This window comes from Prionailurus viverrinus, chromosome D1, assembly GCF_022837055.1.
Source record: "Prionailurus viverrinus isolate Anna chromosome D1, UM_Priviv_1.0, whole genome shotgun sequence".
In the NCBI taxonomy this organism is placed as follows: domain Eukaryota; kingdom Metazoa; phylum Chordata; class Mammalia; order Carnivora; family Felidae; genus Prionailurus; species Prionailurus viverrinus.
In genome coordinates, this window is record NC_062570.1 from 107,272,644 (window position 1) to 107,294,318 (window position 21,675).

At 50.1% G+C, this 21,675-nt stretch overlaps 2 protein-coding genes across 4 annotated transcripts in view; both read right to left on the reverse strand.

The window, feature by feature from the left end:
* PACS1 (phosphofurin acidic cluster sorting protein 1) overlaps positions 1-569 on the reverse strand; it is a 155,871-nt gene extending 155,302 nt beyond the window's left edge. Inside the window, exon 1 of the mRNA XM_047877866.1 lies at positions 72-569. Coding sequence (XP_047733822.1) covers positions 72-421 — 350 coding nt within the window. The 5' untranslated portion in view covers positions 422-569. The remainder of the gene's footprint in view (positions 1-71) is intronic.
* Positions 570-2,302: 1,733 nt separating this feature from the next.
* On the reverse strand, positions 2,303-18,736 carry SF3B2 (splicing factor 3b subunit 2). Of its 3 annotated transcripts, none has more exons than XM_047879230.1 (22): positions 18,570-18,736; positions 18,344-18,390; positions 17,966-18,043; positions 16,988-17,236; positions 16,721-16,771; positions 14,661-14,778; positions 14,053-14,153; positions 13,649-13,745; positions 13,376-13,467; positions 12,779-12,994; positions 12,492-12,629; positions 12,245-12,325; positions 11,802-12,029; positions 10,870-11,019; positions 9,849-9,938; positions 9,629-9,736; positions 8,020-8,127; positions 7,598-7,740; positions 7,413-7,514; positions 3,148-3,247; positions 2,872-3,057; positions 2,303-2,551 (listed from the first exon to the last, which is right to left on the reverse strand). In XM_047879230.1, the coding sequence occupies exons 1-22, from the start codon at positions 18,700-18,702 to the stop codon at positions 2,480-2,482; spliced, it is 2,688 nt and encodes an 895-aa protein (XP_047735186.1). In that variant the 5' UTR covers positions 18,703-18,736; the 3' UTR covers positions 2,303-2,479. The 3 variants fall into 3 exon arrangements, with proteins under 3 accessions (XP_047735186.1, XP_047735187.1, XP_047735185.1); XM_047879231.1 differs by having other exon boundaries at positions 16,721-16,768; positions 18,344-18,393; XM_047879229.1 differs by having other exon boundaries at positions 18,344-18,393.
* Positions 18,737-21,675: the final 2,939 nt, after the last annotated feature.

Below are 21,675 nucleotides of genomic sequence, written 5' to 3' on the forward strand. Positions count from 1 at the left end.
GAGAAGGCGGGGGCCTGTCACAGACCTGGCCCTGCGGCCCCGAGGGCCCGGTCCCCCCGCCCGCCGCTCACCTGGGCACGCAGCTGGACGAGCTCCGGTCCACCTCCCAGGTGGCGTACAGGTTCATCTGCACGGGGGCGGGGGTGCGGCCTGGCCCCGGGCCGCCGGGAGGCGCGGACCCGGAGGCCACCGCGACGGCCATGGAGGTGGAGGTGGACGAGGACGAGGAGGAGGCGGCCGCCGCCGAGGTGGACGAGGACGACGAGGTGGCCTGGGCCAGCTTGGGGGGCGTCGGCTGCTGAGGCGGCGGCTGCTGCGGCGGCTGCTGCTGTTGCGGGGACTGGGCGACCCCAGAGCCCCGCTGGCCGCTGCCGCCCCCGGCGCCTCCAGGACCACCGCCCGCCCCTCCGCGTTCCGCCATGGCCCGGCCGGGGGTGGGGGGCGCGGGGATAACGGGGATCGGGGCGACGCAGAGAGGACGCCCAGGCTTCTCCCACGGTGGCGGCGAGGGCTCGACTCGTCTCCTCAGCCCGCCCGCCCGAGCGCGCGAGCGAGCGAGCGAGCGAGAGGCTGCACGCACGCGCGGGGCCTCTCGGCGCGCGGTCCTCGCGCTCGCCCGCCGCTGCCTGTTGCGGCTCGCGCCGCCGAGACACTGGGTGGGCGTGTCCGGGGGGGCGGGGAGCTCTGGCTCGCGCCGGCCCCACCCAGCGCCAAGGGGCGGGGTTCGCGCTCGCGCTCGCGCCCCAGGCGAGCCTGTGGGCGCGCTCTTCTAGCTTCCCTGGAGAGGAGGCCTGGACCCCGGCTGGCTCGGCCAGACCCTCCCCTCAAATCCGCAGTGCGAGCGGCAGCCAGCCGGCCCGGTCCTCCCCTCCCCCGTCGTGCTCTCTGCAGCAACAGCCAGGCCGGCGGAAACTCCGCTTTTCCGGGGCGCGGCCCCGGCTGGGGTTGGCGGGGGGGGGGGCTTGACGCGGGAGCGCGCCTCGGGCCCCTTGGGTCCCCGGAGCCTACAGAGAGGCCGAAGCCTGCATCGCGGCATCCTGCTTGGCCCCTGCTCTGCCGCCCCGGGGTTTCTTCACAACCTACAAAGGGAGCGGGTGGCGACTCCACCGTCGGCCCGGTGCGTCTGTGGGCCGTGAAGTTTCCGTCCCTGCTGCTCTTCATGGAAGGCAGGGGGCTCAGGGACCTGGAGTCCAAAAGGCCCTGGCAAGGGTGAATTACGAACCTAAGCCCTGGCCCACCTGGAGCCACCCTTCCCCCCATGAAGCATTATAGAGTCCCAAGCCCCCCATCCCTGCCCTCAATTGCTTCCACCTGTAACGTTTTCTCTGCTTCACCGTTTAATTTCTAAAATCCTACTCCCCCAAGGCCTACCCCGATTGCCACGTCCAACGTGGGATCTCCCACACTACCACCCACATCCATCACCTCCAGAAACCATCTTGAAATCTCCTGACATCGACATCTCAGTTGCTGCACTTCCAGCAAAGCAACACCAGTAGCACCACAGCAGAACTTCTCTCCCAGCACCCGGCAAATGCCCGTTGGGCCCCTTAAGTCCAACCTAGTCTAGCCTGTTGGGAAGACTTCTGAAGACCAGAAGACTAGAACCTGGAGAAAGCAAGCTCCCCCTCCCTCCCCCTACCAAACTTAGAGGCTGGGTGGCTGAAACCACCCAGGGATTCACGGGGACTCCAGACAATCTAGATTTGGGGCTGTGTTCCCTCCCAGGTAAGGACTTGGGACTCTTTCGGCCACAGGTCTATTAGGAAGGCCTGACCTGGCCTACTTCCCAAGCCCACTGCACCTCCTCAGCCCAGCCAGGGTGCTAAGCTGGCTATTTTTAGTCCCCAAGGACAAAGTAGTAAGGTCAAACCAGACCTAGAGATACTTGCCCCAGAGCCTTCCTACAAAGGCAGGTAGTGGTGAAACAATTTCAGCATGGCTTTGGAGTTATCACCAGTCTCAACTGCAACATCTGACCCAGGTGCATGCCCCTGGCACTGGGGCAGCCCCGAGGTTGCAGAAAAAGCCAATGTTTTAGTCCTTTTGCCCCCATTTTTTAGTCCTTTTGCCCGAGGGGATTAAAAGACACCTGGGTGGCTCAGTCAGTTAAGCATCTGACTCTTGATTTCAGCTCAGGTCGTGACCTCACCGTTCAAGCCCCATGTCAGGCTCCGAGCTGACAGTGCAGAGCCTGCCTGAGTTTCTCTCTCTGCCCCTCCCTCTCTCTTGTTCTCAAAATAAATAAATAAACTTAAAAAAAAAAAAAAAACACATAAAAAAAACGAAGGAGGATCAGAAGTGTTGCATATGCATCTCTTTCCTTGGGAAACAGCTTTATTTACAAAACAGATCTAAAATAAGAACATGAAATGACAAGCCCTTGGGAACTGTGGGAGAGCTGGCTCTCGGGGACCATGTGTGAAGCCCAAGCATCCAGACAAAGAGCTGAAAGGAGGGCCAGGTATGCGAGGGGGACCTAAAATTTGAACTCCTTATATTTCTTGCTGCCCCCGCGGCTGTCCTGGGGCTGAGCTTTCCGTTTCTTTTGCTGGAGGAGAGAAAGAGAAACAGGTTACAACAAGTGAAACAACCCACTGATCCCCAAGACAAGGGTGGGCAGCCTGACTCAGCCACACAGATCTGTGGAAAAAAGTGCTAAAACTGGATTCTCAGACTTGGATGAGCTCCCCTCCCTGTGCCTTAGTTTCATCATCCTTAAAGAGGGCAGCCCACCAGAGGATTTCTAAGGTTTCCAGCACCAGGGAAGCTCAGGGCAGCAGACAGAGAGGACACCACTCCACTGAAAAAGGAGTCCCTGGTACCTAGTTCCTGGCTCACACCCAGCCGGGTTCCCCTGTGACCTCCTACCTTCTGTTTGGCAGCATGCTCAGCCACCATGTCACTGAAGTCTTCCTTCTCCACCTGTGCCTGCTGCTCCCGCACATGCTCCTCATACTTCTGGGTCATGGCCATGGGATCCAGCTCCAACTCTTCAGGTGCCAGGGCCACTTCCACACCTTGCAGCTCAGGAGCTGGGCCTTTCCGGCTCATAACCTAGAAAAGGGATCAGAGTCTTGTCATCTACAGAGAGGCTTAGAAGACTTAGTTTCCGCCCCCTTTTCCAGCCCCCAAAAGAATACTCACTGTGGACATGTCATAGATATGGGTTGATCCCATCATGGCTCCCCCAACAGTGGCCGTTCTCTTCTCTGGTAACACAGTGAACAGCTGAGGTGTCTCACTTCTGCAGAGGACAATGGGATCAGGCCCAAAAAGGAAGGGATAAAAGGGTTTCCAGAAGAGGAAGCAAAAAGAACATGAGCAGCACCTCCACCCAGCTCCCGGAAGAGATTCCAAGACACCCAGGGGAAAAACAATGCTTAGGCCGCCTCTGCAGGTTATGGAGACCCACAAGAAGAAAGGATTGTGTCAGTGGGGAGAGGGGTGGGATGGCACTGATTCTAGGAAATACAGCCTGGAAGGAAAACAGAGACTGAGTTAAGGGATCCCCTGAACCAAGTTTAGAGATCAGAGTCCAAGATTCCCATATGTGAAGAAGGGCTAAGGGTCAGGCTTAAAGTTTCTGAAAGAACTCTGGTACACAGAAGATGGCAGGAGAGAAGACACTACAAGAGCTCCTGCCCAAAGTTGTACCTGGGGTTCTAACACAGAGAACTTAAACTTCCAATACTTCCTAGGGTACAAGAACCATCCAAGCCAGTCTTACCTAATCCTTGTTCCCTATACTCCAACCATAGTACCCTTCTTTCTTTTCTTCCTTGAATATGCAAAGCCTGAGACTTCTGCTTCTGGAGAAGGAGTAACAGGGACCAGATTTACCCTCCCACCTGAAACAACCAAAAAATGGGCAGAACACAAGAAACAAAGGACATGGGGTAACAAAGGGGAGCGACTCATGAGAGACAGGAAACAAATGAGGTATGTCCTTCAGTTGCCCTGTCTACTGCAGTGAGAGAGTCTGCAGGCCATGAAACAAGGAGGGGGAACCCATGTAGAGCCCAGAGGACTTCATGAGTTGAAGGGATGAACCCCAAAGTCCACAAAGGCCTAGGCAGCTAGAGATCACAGGACAGAGTCTTAGGGAAGAGACAGCAAAACAGAGACTTGAGAACTCAAGAGACCTAAAGAGGGCCCTCCTCAAGTACTCAAGGGAGTACTCTGTGTGAGGAAAGTACCAGAGCCAGGGAAAGAACCACCCACCTGAAAAGCAAGACTTGAGATAATCAAACTGTTTCCAAGTACCTTGATGGTGTTCCTGAACAAAGCTGAAGATTTGTAGAAATACAAAAGAGGGGCACCTGGGTGGCTGAGTCAGTTAAGCGTCCGATTTCAGCTCAGGTCATGATCTCACCATTCATGAGTTCGAGCCCCACCTCAGGCTCTATGCTGACAGCTCAGAGCCTGGAGCCTGCTTAGGATTCTGTGTCTCCCCCTTTCTCTGCCCTCCCCCGCTTAAAACATTAAAAAAAATTTTTTTAAGTAAAAAAAAAAAAAAAAAAAGATATAAAAGAACCTGGGCCCAACAAGGTAAATTTCACCAAGTCTGGCCTTCAAACAAAAGTAAACAAGCATGAGCAGCAGCAGAAAACACAATCCTAATGAGAAAAATAATTAATCAATTTAAATCAACCCAGAACCAGCATGTTATTATAACTGCCTGCCATCTGGTTCAAAAATAGACACCCAGAACATATGAAAAGATCCAAATCATACAGCTAGAGATGAAAACGACACTGGATGGGATTACTGTCAGATTAGAACCCACGGAAAAAACTTGAAGAAACAGGAATAGAAATTTTCTAAAATGAAATACAAAGAGAAAAGGGGTATTTTGAAATGAGCAGAGCATTCATGAGCAGGAGGGCAACTTCAAACAGACCTAATACATGTATAATTGGACTTGCCAAAGGGGAGGAGAAAGCAAAGGGAACAGAAAATATATTTGTAGAAATAATCAGATTTTTTCCAAAATTCATAAAAATGATTAACTCACAAATTCAAGATACTTACCCAACCCCGCACAAAGAAACATGAAGAAACTACACCATACCACACAGAATTAAATTGTTCAAAATGGGGGAAGCGAAAATCTTAAAAGCTGCCAGAGATAAAAGGACACATTATATACAGAATAAAGGAAGGAATGGGAATGCAAGCTGGTGCAGCCACTCTGGAAAACAGGATGGAGGTTCCTCAAAAAACTAAAAATAGAACTACCCTACGACCCAGCAATGGCACTACGAGGCATTTATCCACGGGACACAGGGGTGCTGTTTCGAAGGGACACATGCACCCCCATGTTTATAGCAGCACTACCAACAATAGCCAAAGTATGGAAAGAGCCCAAATGCCCATCGATGGATAAATGGATAAAGAAGATGTGGGATATATATACGATGGAGTATTGCTCGGCAATCAAAAAGAATGACATCTTGCCATTTGCAACCACGTGGATGGAACTGGAGGGTATTATGCTAAGTGAAATTAGTCAGAGAAAGACAAAAATCATAGGACTTCACTCATATGAGGACTTCATTGTTTCACTATATGCCAAGTAATTTGGATGTAAATTTTAAAAAATTAAAATTAAAAAAAATTCTTAAAAAAAAAGAAGAAAGGAAGGAAAACAGACTTCTCCTCAGAAACAATGCAAGAAAGTCACCACAGCAACATCTTTAAAATACTGAAAGAAATAAAAAAATTTAATAAAACACTGTCAACCTAGAATCCTATACCTGGTCAAAATCTTCCAAAAATCTTTGAGGAGTACCTGGGCGGCTCAGTCAGTTAAGCCTCTGACTTAGGCTCAGGTCATGATTTCACGGTTCATGGATATGAGCCCCCACAAAGGGCTCTGTGCTGACAGCTCAGAGCCTGGAGCCTGCTTCAGAATCTGCGTCTCCCTTTCTCTGCCCCTCCCCCTGCTCGCCCTCTGTTCTCTGTCTCTCTCAAAAATAAACATTAAAAAAAAAAATTCTGGGGCGCCTGGGTGGCTTAGTCAGTTAAGCATCCGACTTCGTCTCAAGTCATGATCTCACAGTTCGTGAGTTCAAGCCCCATATCAGGCTCTGTGTTGACAGCACAGAGCCTGGAGCCTGCTTTGGATTCTGTGTCTCCCTCACTCTCTGCCCCTCCTCCACTCAGGCTCTATCTGTCTCTCTCTCAAAAATAAACACTTAAAAAAAAAAAATCTTTCAAAAGGACAAGTGAAGAAGTTTTGAGACTGCCAACACTTGAAAGAATTCATGACCAGCAGCCACACAAGAAATGCTGAAGGAAGCCTTTGTACACAAAGAAATGAAAGATCACTGAAAATGGCAATTACATAGCTTAATATATGACTAATTATGTAAATCTCTCTAAAAGATAACTTAAAAGATAACTGACCTTTTAAACGAAAATAACCACAGTGTAGGATTTATACCACGTAACAGTAAAAAGCGTGACAACAGTACAAAGGTTGGGAAGAGAGAAATAGAAGTGTGCGGTTGTTAGGTGCTTGCTACTCTCCAGAAGCGGCATATCACTTGAAGGCAGACTGTGATAAGGATGGATACTATAAACCCTACAGCAACCGCTAAAAATAACAAAACAGAGCTTTACAGTTAGTAAGTCAACAAAAGAGAGAAAATGGAGTCATGAAAAAGGTTCTATTGAGGCGCCAGGGTGGCTCAGTCGGTTAAGCATCCAACTTCAGCTCATGTCATGATCTCGCAGTTCACGAGTTCAAGCCCCATGTCAGGCCCTGTGCTGACAGCTCAGAGCCTGGAGTCTGCTTAAATTCTGTGTCTCCTTCTCTCCCTCCGTCCCTCTCCATTCCCTCTCTTGCTCTCAAAAATAAACAAACATTAAAAAAAATGTTTTTAATATTCTATCAATCTAAAACATAGGAAAATGGGAAGATGGAACAAAGAACTGTACGGGCAGAAAAGAAGATTATCTCATGGAAAAGGGACCAACTCACCAAGAAGACTGGACAATCCTACACATTTATGTCCCTAATAAGAAAAGTTCCATGGCAGGACCATGTGAAACCCATGCCTGTCTTAGGCACTTCTGGTTCCTCCTGCCCCAGATCACCCTGTGGCTGGCTCTTTCCTAACATTCAGCTCTCAGCTCAAATACCTCATCGAGGCTTTCCCAAAGACCTCCCCACCCCCCAAATCTCTCTACATCCCACTCCCTAGCTTATGTTGCTACACCTATCTCCACCTGAAATTACTTTGTTCTCTAAAGAACTGCTTACCAAGCGTTTTTCACTGCCTAGAGCAGTGCCTGGTGTTCAATAACTGATTCACAAGGGAAGGAAAGGGGGGGGAAAGTCAGCTGGCCAACCCAGAGGCTGAAGGGAAAAGTCCTTCCCTCTCAGCCCTGCCTGGCTCCCTCACCCGTCCATCGCTTCCTCAATCTTCTTCTTCCTCAGCTCGATGAGCTCAGGGGTCTCCATGCCAGCCGGCACTGATGAGAACCCTCCGGGAGTGATGAGGCCACTGTGAAGACAGAAACAAGCTCTGAAGTAAGCAGAAGGCCCGCAATGCCGGACTACTTTAGAGACAGACCCTGCTCTCCCCACCTGTCTGCAGGGGTAATAAAGCCTGTCTCATCTGGTTTATCTTCATCACTTTCTTCCTCTTCCTCTTCTTCCGAAGACTCCTCATCGGATGGCTCCAGCTCCCCCCAAGGGGTCCTATCAATCTCTTCCTCCTCGGTCTTGGTCTGAAAGAGATCATTCATTCATTCAGCAAATGTTTACTATAAGCCTATCATGTGTCAAGCTGTTGCAAACTGAAAGAATATAAAAGTAAACAGACAGACAATAGCCTCCGTGTAAGGAGAGCTCATAGTCTAGTGGAGAGCCTGCAACACATCTCAGGAAATGCATACCCTTTTTCAGACTTTGAAACTTCAGAACACCCAGCTCCTCCCTGATAATGAATCTATAAACCAACTGTCTCTAAACTTCATGACCTCAAGTAAGACAGTCATGGTCTATACCTGAAATTCGGCAGCATTGGTTCCGAACACATCACCGTAGAGTGGTTTCCCAGTCTCGTCTACTGGGGGTTTGCCCCAGCCACCAGCGTGGTACCCAAAGGAACAGCTCTGCGAGACAGGAAATGCAAGTCAGTTCTGCTCCTAAGCTCCAAAACCCTGGAGCTCTGAAGCCCTGGAGAAAAGTCACACTACAAAGAATAGAAACTAGCACTCGGTAACTCTGGAAACTATGATTTCAGAGAAGAATTAAACATCATAAAGCATTATAAAGCAAAAGTAATAAGCAACAAAAATCCAGAGGCAATAGGATGGGAAGATGGGAAGCAGAAAGTAGACTAATAACCTCAGCCTTCAGGGTAGAGCCCATGCTGTCTCAAACTAAAAAAAGTACTTTAAAAAACAGAACTCTAACTTCTACCTGATTTTTTCCTAACTTTGAAAATTCTCTCTCTCCCTTTTCCCTCTCCTGGGCTCTCACGTGCTCTCCCTCTTTCTCTCTAAAGATAAACAGAAATTTCTTTAAATGTTCGTTTATTTTTGGGGCGCCTGGGTGGCGCAGTCGGTTAAGCGTCCGACTTCAGCCAGGTCACGATCTTGCACTCCGTGAGTTCGAGCCCCGCGTCGGGCTCTGGGCTGATGGCTCAGAGCCTGGAGCCTGTTTCTGATTCTGTGTCTCCCTCTCTCTCTGCCCCTCCCCCGTTCATGCTCTGTCTCTCTCTGTCCCAAAAATAAATAAACGTTGAAAAAAAAAATTTAAAAAAAAAAAAAAAAAAAAAATAAATGTTCGTTTATTTTTGAGAGAGAAACAGAGCACAAGCAGGGGGGACAGAGACAGATAGAGACACAGAATCTGAAGCAGACTCCAGGCTCTCAGCTGTCAGCACAGAGCTCCAGGCTCGAGCTGCGGGGCTCGAGCTCACGAACCGTGAGATCATAACCTGAGCTGAAGTCGGATGCTTAACCGACTGAGCCAAGGCAGAAGTTTTTATCTGAAGTTTAACAATTCCTTCTTTTCACTTTAATGAGTTTGCTATCTATTAAAATTTTGACGTTTATTTATTTTTGAGAGACAGAGAGAAACAAAGCATGAGCGGGGGAGGGGCAGACACAGAGAGGGAGACACAGAATGCAAAGCAGGCTCTAGGCTCTGAGCTGTCAGCACACAGCCCAGTGCAGGGCTCGAACCCACAAACCGTGAGATCATGACCTGAGCCGAACTCGGTGCTTAACCAACTGAGCCACCCAGGCACCCCATTAAAATTGTTTTAATTTAACGCTTCATGTTTAAAAATGAAAACTTAATGCCATTCTTGAGATAAAATTATTTCTATCAATGTATGTATCAGAAACACATTCGCCAAATTTTAAATCTTGACTATTTCTGAGTGATGAAATTATGGGTGATTTATTTTCATCTTTGAACTTGTTAAATCTAATTAATTATTTTATGATGAGCATGTCAGATTTTTTGAAAAACAAGAACTATTACCCTTTTTTGGGGGAAGAGAAAAGAGAAAGAGAGACATGGTGGGATGAGAGAAGGAAAACTACATCATCCTCTAGTTAACAAGCAGGGCCAGCTAAAAATGAAAGAAAGGACAGCATTCACCTCAGGGATGGGGGAGTTCAGCCCAGGAATTTTCAGGTTGGGGTATGACGGGGGTGGTCCATATCGCTGCATGGCAATCAGCCACGGGGGGGGGACCTTGTGGGCATTCTGCAGGAAAAAGAGAACAGGATATCATCTGCCCAACCCTGTCCTTTGTCTCCCTTCTGTCCTAATTCCCACCCTCCTCTTGGCTTCCCCAGTCAAGGTAACTGGCACTCACTGGTCCTACTGGCATCCCCAAGGAAATCCTCAGCTCATCAGACAGATCTCCTGGCTTCTTCTCCTTCAGTCGTGTTTCAAACTCCTTCCCCTGAGAAAAAAAGCAGAGCACGCTGTATTATCAATGCCAGACACACACCGGGAGTTCAATGGCAAGAGGACAAGAGAACAAAGATGAGAAGTCCCAATCCACACCAGATACAAAATCCCACTGAGGGCTGCTTAGTGCCTGTCGATTCTCGGCACTCCTTTCCCTGGCTAACGTAGGAAAAAGAAAGGCCAGGAAGGAGGGGAGAACCAAGATTTCCAGTGCTGACATTAACCCACTAGAAAAACATGGCCAGATTTAGGGCCTGCTTTCTCCTCTGTAAAATGAGGGCACTCGACAAGATCATCTCCAAGATCCTTCCACCTTGAAAATTCCCTAATATCACGGTGACTACTATTTCAAGGATCAGGAAAAAAATAAAAACTTTTCTCCCACCCTCGGTCCTAATTGTTTTATACAAGCATCCACCACTTGGCCCCTCTGTCCCTAACCAATTACCACTTTTTAAAGACATGGTCTGGATCTCTCCTCCCAAAAAACGACCTCATTTTATTTTATTTTATTTTTTTTTTTAATTAATTTTTTTTTTTTTAATTTTTTTTAACGTTTATTTATTTTTGAGACAGAGACAGAGCATGAATGGGGGAGGGGCAGAGAGAGAGGGAGACACAGAATCTGAAACAGGCTCCAGGCTCTGAGCAGTCAGCACAGAGCCCGACGCGGGGCTCGAACCCACGGACCGCGAGATCATGACCTGAGCCGAAGTCGGATCCTTAACTGACTGAGCCACCCAGGCGCCCCAAAACTACCTCATTTTAAGATTTCAAATTCTACTCCATCCAAGGGGAGTTAATGAACAATTCTAAGGCTGAGGGTAGGAGCCACTGCGCCAGCTTAGAAAGCCTTCCCAACCAAGAGTCACACAGCCATGACCAACGGCCCAGCCTTTGCTCCCCAGCCCCCGCACCCGAACCTCATAGTATAGGTCCCCGTGGATGGTCAGTTTGGGCTTGGTCTGCCACTTGAAGAAAGCATCGTGCAGTTTCTGGTAGTCAATGTCAATCTTCCCCATCTTGGGCCGAACCTTCTCTCGCATTTTGGACTTCATGGTCTTCTGTTCTTCCTGCGGAGAGTGGCAGAAGATAGGTCATAAAAGGTATTCACCAAGTTTGACACTTCCAAAGAAATAAAGAAAAACCTCATTTACGTCATTCCACAAGTCACACCAAAATCCTTCCCGTTCAAACCTCTCAAACTTACATAATCCATATTGCGCAAAATCGATGTATCCTATAAAATCATCCTTGGCTACGAACGTCGATAAATATTCTTTTAAACCATCTGATCAAGAGACTGACCTCATTAGCTGCCTCCGGAGAGAACTGGGTGACCGCAGTCTAACTGGGAGGCAGTTTTCATCGCGTACTTCTGTACCTCCTGAATTTTTTGCAGTACACACAAGTATTAGCTACTCAAGGTAGATAATTTAATTTAATTTAAAAACTTGGATCTAAGAAGTTACATAGCTGCCATGGATCTCTAGCCACAAAATGTATCAGGCTCACATTGGTAACAGAAAACGGTGGACACAGCCAAAGGCAGCCTGCAGGAAAAGGAGCCGCTGTGTGCAGACAGCTCAAAGAGCTGGTAGTACAGGCAGGGGACGAACGAGGAGACAAGACGGACACCTAGCTCGGAACACTGAGGCAAGCTCTGTCTACCCTTCACGAATTGATGTCTTTCCCTCTCATCCTGTGTCATATGCAGTGCTGACTTCTGGAGAACAGATAATTAGACAGTTAAGAAGTAGACGGGTTTGGGGAACAAGATTCCTGATTTTCAAACAGGCTGATATTAAGGATGTGGATCCTGCAGGGCAAATCTGAGCCCTGCCCCGTCCCTTACCTTCTCCTGCAAGGCCTCCCGCATCTCCTGGATGCCTGTGCGTTTGATGAAGTCTGGCAGCTCGAAGGGAGGCTTCTCAATGCCTCGTTTGCCTTGTAGGTACTTGCGCTTAAAACACCAGTGGCGTGGCACAGGCACAGAATTCCTGGTGGCCTTGAGGTGAACCAAGAGCTTGGGGTCCTGTGCGGTGACATCATGCATCTCCACAACGTCAGGCCGAGCCACGAGCTGGAAACCATAGCAACGTGCCGCTAGAAAGCCCCAACCTCTCAAATCTAAAACTTTCTCTTTCTCTTCTTCAAAGGACACATACCTAAGTCACCCAGGCCTCCTTCAAAACCCTCCTCCCTATCCCCCAAAGAAAACCCCTATGGATTTCTAGGAGCTCCTCATGGGGTCTCCCGGCCAGGCTCCGGGCTCTGCTGGATCATCTAGGGTCTCACCTGCTTGAGTTCAGCCACAGTGAAGCGATTCATTCGGCGCAACTTTTTCTTGGACAACTTGGGGGCCTCGGGCTTCTTCTCCTAGAACAAAACCACCACTTCTTTTGAGCAGGACTATTAGGAGCGAATCACACTGCCCAGCTCACCCCAGAGGGATTCTCCTTTCCAAGAGTTCACCATGGTCCCTCACGGGTTGCATCTCAGCCATCTCAAGTCCCTATCTCCCTGACAGTGGAGGGGACCTCACCTGTTCATCATCACTGCTATCGTCGTCACTGTCCTTGTGCTCCTCCTCAAAGCCCTTCTTCTTAGGGGCTGCAGAGTTCTCCAGTTTGTCAAGTTTCTCTGGCTCCTTCTCTTTCTCCTTCTTCACATCATCCGTGAGCTGAGGAGACAGACACCACGGAAACCCCAGCTGTGTCTCTCCCTAGTTCTTGAACCCAGCACTGTAAAGATGCCCTCCTTACTGTCTTTCCCCATCCCTGCCCCTTCCCCGCTCAGCTTTGCCCCTTCAGAGTATGCTGCTCCTTGTACCTTGAAAGCTTCAAAAATCCTCTTGAAGAAGATGAAGTTGGGCTCATAAATTTCAGGTTCTTCGGTCACGTACTCAATTTCAACATCAGCTGCCGGGGAGTCAGAGCCACGGGACCGGGTTGATTCTTTCTCTCGGTCCCCAGAGCTCTCAGAGGATGCGCCCCGAACCCGCTGGGGCTTTTTCTTCTTCTTTCGGTTCCGACGTTTCCGATTTTTCTGCCAAAATGAGGAAAACCAACTTGGTCAGAGAATCCAAGTACCATGCCTGCTGCCTAATTTCCTCATCCAATTTCCCCAAAGAGCTAAGAAAAGAGGCCTTGAAGTCAGGCTCCAAAGTTCTGCCCCTCTCAAGCTGTGTGCCTTTCAGTAAATTGCTGCACCTCTCAGAACCTCAGTTTTTGCAGCTATAAAACAAAAGCATGCACAGTACTCTGCACTCCAAAGATTTACGGCAATTAAATGAAAAAAAAATCCCTAAAATGCGTAGGACAGAAAATGGCACAAAATAGCAGCTACTACACATTAGAACTGGTGTTCTAATTTAGTGCCCAAATACTGTCTCCTGACGTTCCTTCCAGACTCAGCTCCATCCCATACCTCTTTCTTGGATACAGACACTGTGTCCTCCTCAGTCTCTGACGCTGACTGGCCCAGGGACGAGCGAGTGTCCGTTTCCATTTCCTCTTCCTCTGTAAGGGAGGAAGGTGGCTATCAGACTCCCCACACTGGTACCCTGCCACTCGCCCGCAGTAACTCCTCTTTACCGAGAGCCAGTTTCTCTCTCAAACCCTCCTTGGGGAAGGGATGGAAGGATGCAGACTCGGCCGCAGCCTCTCTGTCCCTGCAGTCCGTGGGACACAACACACTCACCCTGCTGAGAGTTCATCTCTTCCTGGCGGCTCTCCTTCAGCTGCAGGATCTTTTCCAAAGCCTGGGGGATCTTGGGTCCCACAGAGGGGTCATCCATCTGCAACAGACAACCCAGGCAGAGGGGATGATCCCAGGATTTCTGCCTCTTGTACCAGAAAGGCTGCCAGCCAGGGGACGTCAACAGCAGACAGCAACACTGACTGCGTCAAATCATCCTTCAGCGCCCCTCAGAGTGAACCTCTGCCCCAGAAATGTCTCCCAGGCCCTATTTCCTCCCATATCTTGATATGCTTTAACGAAGCATGGCTTCCTCCTTCACCCTCCCACCCCCAGAAGTCCTCCCATCTCCCAGAATTCTCCTAAACCACCCTCTCCTGTCCCTAGAAAGAAATCACCAATCTCACCTCTCTATTCTCATCTCCAGGGGGTGGTGGGGGACCACGAGGCCGGGGAACTGGGGCCCCCATGGGCAAAACAGTGGGAGTGGGGCCCACCGGAGCAGCAACTGTGAGAAGAAAGAAATGCAAGGTCAAAAGAGACAAAACACCCATTTTAAAAATTACCTTCTTTGGGGCCACCCGAGCAGTTCAGTTGGTTAAGCACCCAACTTTTGATTCGGCTCAGGTCATGATCTCATGGTTCATGAGTTCGGGCCCCACATCGCGCTCTGCGCTGACAGCACAGAGCCTGCTTAGGATTCTCTCTGCCCCTCTCCCACTCATTCAAGTGTGAGCTCTCTCTCTCTCAAAAATAAACATTAAAAAAATTATCTTCTTTGCTAAAGGTGTGATAGCCACCCTTAGGGGGAGGGGCTGACAGGGAGTCAGTGAGAGCTTTTGGGGTGCTAGTAATATTTTGGTTCTTGGTCCAGGTGCTGGTTGCATGAGCGGTCAGTTTTAAACAATTCATTGGACTGTACACTTACAATATATGCACTTTACGGGGTATGTACTTACGTGCAAGAGTTTTCGATCGTGTTCCTTTCCCTTCCCTTCCATTTCCAAGGTCTTACCTCGAGGACCCAGAGGAGTGCGAACACCAATCTGACCCATGTCTTGTGGGGGCCGAGGGACTGGGGTGCCCATCTTTGCAATCTCCTGCTGCCGTTCTTGCTCCAGGAGCACAGCTGCCTGCCAGAGACATGGGAGTGAAGACACAGCTTGGAAATCCATCGAACAGACAGCCTCTGGCAAGTGGATTCTTTAAGTCAAGTAACAGGCCCATGGAGAACAATCAGGTACGGCTGAGTTTGGACATCCTCACCACCTGCACCTTTCTAGACTACTGATCCACACGGAGGAGGCCTCCCCTCCCGTCAGAAAAGGAAACCCCTGGAAATAAAAAAACAAAAACAAACAAACAAACAAAAAAGCCCAGGAAACTCCTGGTTCCTAAAAGAGAACTTAACACTTAGCTTAACACTTAACACTTCTCCTAAGAGAACTTAGATAGCTACACACTATCTTCTATTTTCTAACAATGGTTTTTTCCCCCAAGAAGTTATTCTTTATAATTTTGAGAAGGAAAGTGAAAGAGCACACACGAGCGCACGCGAGAGTACTAGTGGGGGAGGAGCAGAGAGAGGAAGACAGAGAAGCCCAAGCAGACTCCTTGCTGTCAGTGCACAGCTTAACTCGGGGTTCAACCTCCCAAACTGTGAGATCATGACCTGAGCTGAAACCAAGAGGTGGACAGTTAACCAACTGAGCCACCCATGTGCCCTAAGGCATTAAGTTATCTTTAAGGAACAATAAATACTTTTCTTATACCTGCTCCTCAAGATCTAGCACAATCTAGGGAAAAAGAGCACTTTGTAAACAATTCCACATTCACTCCTATTAATGCTTATTTTCTAATACTCACAGTAACCCACTGGGAACAACTGATAAAACCCATCTCTGGGACTGAATGTCTTATGTATCATTCCCTAACTTACACCTACCACAGTCTAAATACGAATAAATGGCAAAATTAACCTAAAGTCCTCCCCAAGGTACCAAAAACGACATCACATAGAAGAGAGATTAGCAAACTTTTTTCTGTAATAGGCTAGATAGTAAATATCTTAGGCTATAAGGACTGTTGAAAAGACTACAGTATATTCCTGATTTGTTTCCTTTTTTTTTTAAATAATCCTTTAAAGATACATAAGCTGGGACACCCGGGTGGTTCAGTCAGTTGAGCACCCACCTTCAGCTCAGGTCACGATCTTACATTTCAAGAGTTCGAGCCCCACATCGGGCTCACTGCTGTCAGCACAGAGCCCCCTGTGGATCCTCCATCCCCCTCTCTGCCCCTGCCTCATTGGCACTCTCAAAAATAAACAAACATAAAAAAAAAAAAATTAAAGACAGATAAGCCATTCTTGGTGGGTGGCTCAGTCGGTTGAGAGTCCAACTCTTGATTTCGGCTCAGGTCATGGTCTCACAGTTTGTGGGATTGAGCCCCATGTTGGGCTCCACACTGGCAGCATGGAGCCTGCTTGATATTTTCTCTCTCTCTCTCTCTCTCTCTCTCTCTCTCTCTCTCTGTCTCTGCACCTCCCCACCCACATGCACATGCTCTCTTTCCCTCAAAGTAAATAAACTTTAAAAAAAAAAAAAAAAAGAGGGGCAAGTGGGTGGCTTAGTCAGTTTGGCCACTGACTCTTGATTTCGGCTCAAGTCATGATCTCAAGTTTCATGAGTTCAAGCCCTGTGTCGGGCTCTGTGCTGACTGAGCAGAGACTGCTTGGGATTCTCTGTCTTTCTCTGTCCCTCCATTAGTCTCTCTCTCTCTCAAAATAAATAAACTTAAAAAAAATTTTTTTTAATAATAAGTAAATAAATAAGTAAATAGAAAGAAAGAAGAGAAAAACCACTCTTAACTCCCAAGCCCTACAAAAACAGATCATAGTCTGTAGTTGATCAACTCCTGGGCTCTAGAAAAGATGGGATTATCTGGGAGATACTAGAACTTAAGGATGAGATGACCTCCACGGAAAATCTGAATGGTGCATCATGTTTTGGACACTAAGCACTAACGTGACAGCCAGTGGACTGGACCATGGGGCCAAAGGTTGGGGGGCATTACCCGCTTCTGCTGCTCCAACAGCTCATGTTCCTTCAGTGAATGATCTCCCTGCTTAAAAAACAAAACAAGGTTACATTGGCACCACCACCCCACGGGCCACACCGCCACAGCTCTGCTTCCTGGGGTTCTTCCAGGCTAGGGTCTATGTTCTAGTCTTTGGTCCAGACCTGCCCCGAGGAGTTGGCCCCAGGATCCAACTCTCTCTGAGGCTCCATTTCCCCTTTAGGACCCTGAGGAGACCCAGGCCCAAGCTGACCCCTGTCCCACCTGCTTGGCACGCTCCTCTTGCTGCATCAGCAATGCTGCCTGCTGCTGCGCCAGCTTTAGCCGCTCCTCCTCTGACAGAGCCACGGGCTCACCCACCCGGAGAGGAGGCGGGGGTCCCAAGTTTGGTGGGCGAGGTCCAACTGCCATAGGAAAGCCAAGGCCAAGGCCTGGTGGAGGTGGTGGGGGTGGCGGAGGAGGTTGCAGAGGGGGGAGTCCCATGGGTGGTGGCGGCATGGGAATCCCAGAGAGCTGTGGAAAAAAATGTGAACATCAACTAGGAAACATTTCTCTACTGCAGATATTTGCCGGGGATCTACTGTGAGCCAGGTGCTGGGATTCAAAGTCAAATAACAAATAGTTCTTGCGCTCAAAAAGAGAATACTCTATAGCAGTATCGGCGAAACAAGATGCTAACTTTGGGGCACCAACCAACGAAAGCTATAGACTCTCTCCCCAGAAAAACATGAACACAAATTTTGCATACCGTTTCAGGAGATTCAAGAACACCTCTAAAGTCCACCTGGGAACTCCTCATCCCACACACAAAAATCAACAAAACCCGTCAGAGCCACTGTCCTAGAGAAAAAGTCACATCCTGGCTCAGAAAGGACATGGAAGTTGAGAAGACTTAACACAGGAGACAGTGTGTCCCAATGACTCACTAAACGTAAAGGATATGAAACCAAATCAGAGAGCGAGCCATAATGTCTCGTTAAATAAAACAAGAACTGTGTCCTGGAAAGGCAAAAAAGAGTTATTTCCAGTAGAAGGAGGATCAAGTCTGGCTTCCAGACTATTTAAGCTGGGATCTTAAAAGACAGACAGACTTTGGAGAAACAGACATTGATTAAGGAAGGAGGCGAGGATCATGACCAACGGAAAACTAAAGAGCTCCCAACTGTCTTTGCATTACCTCTCTGCCCAATCTGTTAGTTGCCCGAACAGAAGGCATCTTATAAAGCAGAACAACCTCCTTACCTGTGCCGACATGGGAGGAGGAGCTGCTTTGTCCCCATCTTCACCTCTCAGAACCGGCCGATTCAGCACGATGCCAGTCTGCAAAAGAGAAAGAACTCCAGGTCAGTCCAAGAAGAGCTGTTCCATAAAACGACATTCACTTCCATTCATTCGACAAAATTTAACCAGCGCCTGTCTGACAGAGCTTGGGCTAGGTACTGAAGAGAACTAATACATATACAGAAACGATTACAACTCGTCAGATAATGGCAAGAACAGGCAAAAACAGCGAGCCCTTGCTTACTGTGTTTTGGTACGTAAGAAACTAAGACCGAGTCATGACGGATCGCGAAGGCCTCCAGAAACGGCCTAACCCCACGTCCCGCCGCCAACACCTACCTGGCGAGTGTAGGTCTGCAGCCGCTCCACCAGCTCCTCGCGACTCCCTGCTGGGCAAAGCAAAGGATCAATGGGGTAGGTCAGGCCGAGCAGGCCCGCCTGACCCAGTCGAGCCCCAGTGGTCCGCCTCCGCCCCTCCCCACCGCCTCCGGGTCTCCGGGGTAACCAAGCTCCGCTTCTCGCTAGGCCTACGCTGCCCCGTCGTTTGACCTCCCGATCTCCTTACCCTGGATCGGAGCTCCGATCTCTGCCAGTTTGGCCTGAAGCTCCTGGGCAGCCCAAGCGCCATAATGCCCAGGAGGTGGCGGCGGCGGCAGCTGCAACTCTCCTTTGGGAGGCTCGGGATGCTCGGCCGCCATCTTAGCCGCAGGAAGGCGCGCGACCAACCCGGAAGTTCGGGCCAGACCTGGTGCCCACTTCCCGGAAATTCCGGCAGCGTCTTACGTCACGTCCGGGGGAGGGTTGGCAGGCCCCTTCGGATCCCCAGGTCCCCAGGCGGCCTGGCCGCGAAGTCTTCTGGGAGTCGTAGTACTCGGGTCCCGTTTTCTGAGGGTCCGACTCCGGGAGGATGATCAGAGCTGAAGCACGGGGAACACTGGGGCTGGAGCGAGGGCGGGGCTATGGACGAAGATGACCCCGCCCAAAGGCGTGCTATCTGCGTCTGACCCGCCCAAGCGCAGATCAGCCTTCCGGCCCGACTCCGAGCTCAGGCGCGAGAGGCCCGGACGCTTACGTTCCTTAGGGAGTCCTAAAGGACTCATTCCCCGGCGGCCGCCGGGTTGCGGGCGCCAAGCGGGAGGTTGCAGCCGATGCCTGTGATAAAACAGTATCTGATTGTCTGCCCGCCCACCCCCGGCCCACGGAGGGATGAATGGGCTGAAAGAGGATCGGAGCCGGGAAAGAAGCGGGCTGAGCTCCAGCTGCCGACCTGGGGGAAGGGCCACAGTAAAGCCCCTTTTTCCACCTATCAGTTCCGCTCAAATGTCCCTGTTAAGCTTTCTCCAGTTCCGCTCAAATGTCTCCGTTAAGCTTTCTCCCGCTTTCCTTTCCTTCCTTGGAGCTCCCACAACATGTACAAACATCTACCATTTGTTTTAAAGCCTCGCCCCCTTTTCTCCACCTCCTCCGCAAGAACGTGATCAGGGACTTCGTCTTTTTGCTGTCTCGCAACATCTGGCGTTCAAGAGCTGCATCGTAATGATTGATGGGGGGTGAGGGGGACCGAAACGGTCTTTTGGGCAACAGGATTTGCGTAATTTTTAGTCCCGAAAATGAACTGAGGACTTTCTGTCCCCTCATCCCCACCGGCCTACCAGAGGAGTCGACGCTGCCTCACTTACCCACCCTGCGACCACCAGTGGCCTGTGCGTCTGAGGGAGGAATGTGCAGATGCCCCCTGCCTGTCCAGCTCCCACCTTTCCTTATCCTAATCTGTCAGTCAATTCAGTTTCTGTCCTCACCTCCGCCACTAGCTCTGAAGGTCCCCTTCCCATTTTAGCCCTGCCCTCTCACTGACAGGCTCACTGCCTGTGTGAGTGTGTGGTGTTGGGCGAGTGAGCTGGAAAACTCAAATAAAATGGTCTCATTTTCCCCCCACACCCACACCCTTCATATCTTCTTTCTAGCATGCTCCATGTCATTGACTGACCCCCCCCCCCCAAAGAGAAGTAGCTGAGGGCGAGGAAAAAATAATGGGGTGCCAAGTCTTGGGAAGGTGGGTTCAAGAGAAACAGAAAAGGACTGAGCCAGGAAGGTTGCTCACATCTTAGCCCTGGATAGGAAATTCTCTTTCCTCCTGTCCAAGCCTTGATCCTTCCTCTTAAAATCACCATCACCACCCCAGTCTCCTGACACTCCCAAAGGAAAAGCCAAACCCAGAAAGGGCAGAAGAAGTACCAGTGGTATTCTCCCCTCCAGCATGTCAGCCCACTCAGGTAGAGCCATTCTGACCCAAAGGAAGCATCTTTCTGCTTCCTGTAACTGGAGAGCTGCTCGCAGGTCACCTGAGGCCAAAGGGCCCTAGACATGTGTATGTGCTGGGGACGGTGATAGGGGTCTCTGAGACAAGATAAACTGAAGTCTGATAAGTGAGGAGGTAATGTAGCTATGGCCAGAAAGGGACAAGTGGGACCTCATTATAACAGCTCTGGGACCCAGGCAGGACAGAACCTCCCATTGTGCAGAGGCGGTCACTGAGGGGCAGAGAGAAGATGACATTCCCAACAGGCCAAACTTGGAGCACAAGCAGTTCTCCTGATTCCGAGAGTCCCCATTCCCTTCACCCTCTTAACAAGGATCCTCGCACAATAGCTACCTGTGTGGGGCTAGAATGGAATCCAATTCCTTCCAGTCCCAGTTTGGCTGGCTGTCCCAGCTCCAGGCTCTTGCCCTAACAGGTCAAGAGGGTAGGAGAAAGCCGAAGTCCATGAGAACCAATGAACTAAATGTAGGGCTGTTGGTATCTGCCATGACTTTGAGAGGTGCTGCTGCCCAGCTCCAAGTGGTAGGAGTTAGGGTCTAAGAAGGGAGTAGAAAATTCAGGACCACCCCCTCCCCCCACCCGGGTACGCCCACACACAGACACACAGGAGTTTACACAGAGCCTTCACACATATCACCTCTGCAGTCTCCGAGCAGCTCTAAGAACAGCTCTCTATCCTAGAGCTGAAAGTATCCAGGCCCACGGAGTTGGCTCTTGACTCTGGGTCTTAAGTTCAACAAGGGTTGAACTTGGGTTCTCAGATTCCCAGTACAAAGTGCTAAGGCTCTGGTCAGGAACAAGTGAGTCTGGAGTCCTGCTGTAGGGTAGGAGTGGGTCAGCAGCAAGGGGATTGCCTCAGGGGCTGGAAGGAAAGGGTCTTCAGGGGTGGGAGGGCAAATGGGACCAGCCCCCAGGCTGAAGCTGTGCTTCTCTGCTGGAGGTGGACAGAGAAGAGGAGGGAGGGAGTATGTGGGTGCTGGTAAAGGTACCCGTGTCTCTAACTCCCCTAGGACCCACTAGGCCAAGGTCGCCCAATAGAGCCCAGGAATGCCCAGCAATGCCAGAGTATCCAGGTACCTTCCAGGCCTCAGTTTCCCCTTCTGTAGAGTGAGGGCAAGATGCTGGCCACATTGCTGAACCTCTCTGCAAGGCTGCCGGGCGATGCCCGCATCCGAAGACGCCACCCGGAGATTGTTCCTGGGCAGCCTTCAAGTCAGCGCTGCCCCCTCCTCTTCCCGCTCCCCTTCCCCTCCCCCTCCCCTGCACGCTGCCGGCCCCCGCCCCCGCCCCGCCTCCGGTGTGCGATGGGGGGGCGGACGGCGGGCAGAGCGGAGAGGAGAGCGGAGTCGCC

Excerpts from the sequence above, each read along its gene's own strand:
- SF3B2 (XM_047879229.1), bottom strand. The coding sequence starts at position 18,702 with ATGGCGGCCGAGCATCCCGAGCCTCCCAAAGGAGAGTTGCAGCTGCCG. Across the intron at positions 11,020-11,801 it reads GGGAGGCCTTGCAGGAGAAG|GAAGAACAGAAGACCATGAA; the intron begins GTAAGGGACGGG and ends CACTCTCCGCAG. Across the intron at positions 9,939-10,869 it reads ACGGGGACCTATACTATGAG|GGGAAGGAGTTTGAAACACG; the intron begins GTTCGGGTGCGG and ends TTTTTTTCTCAG.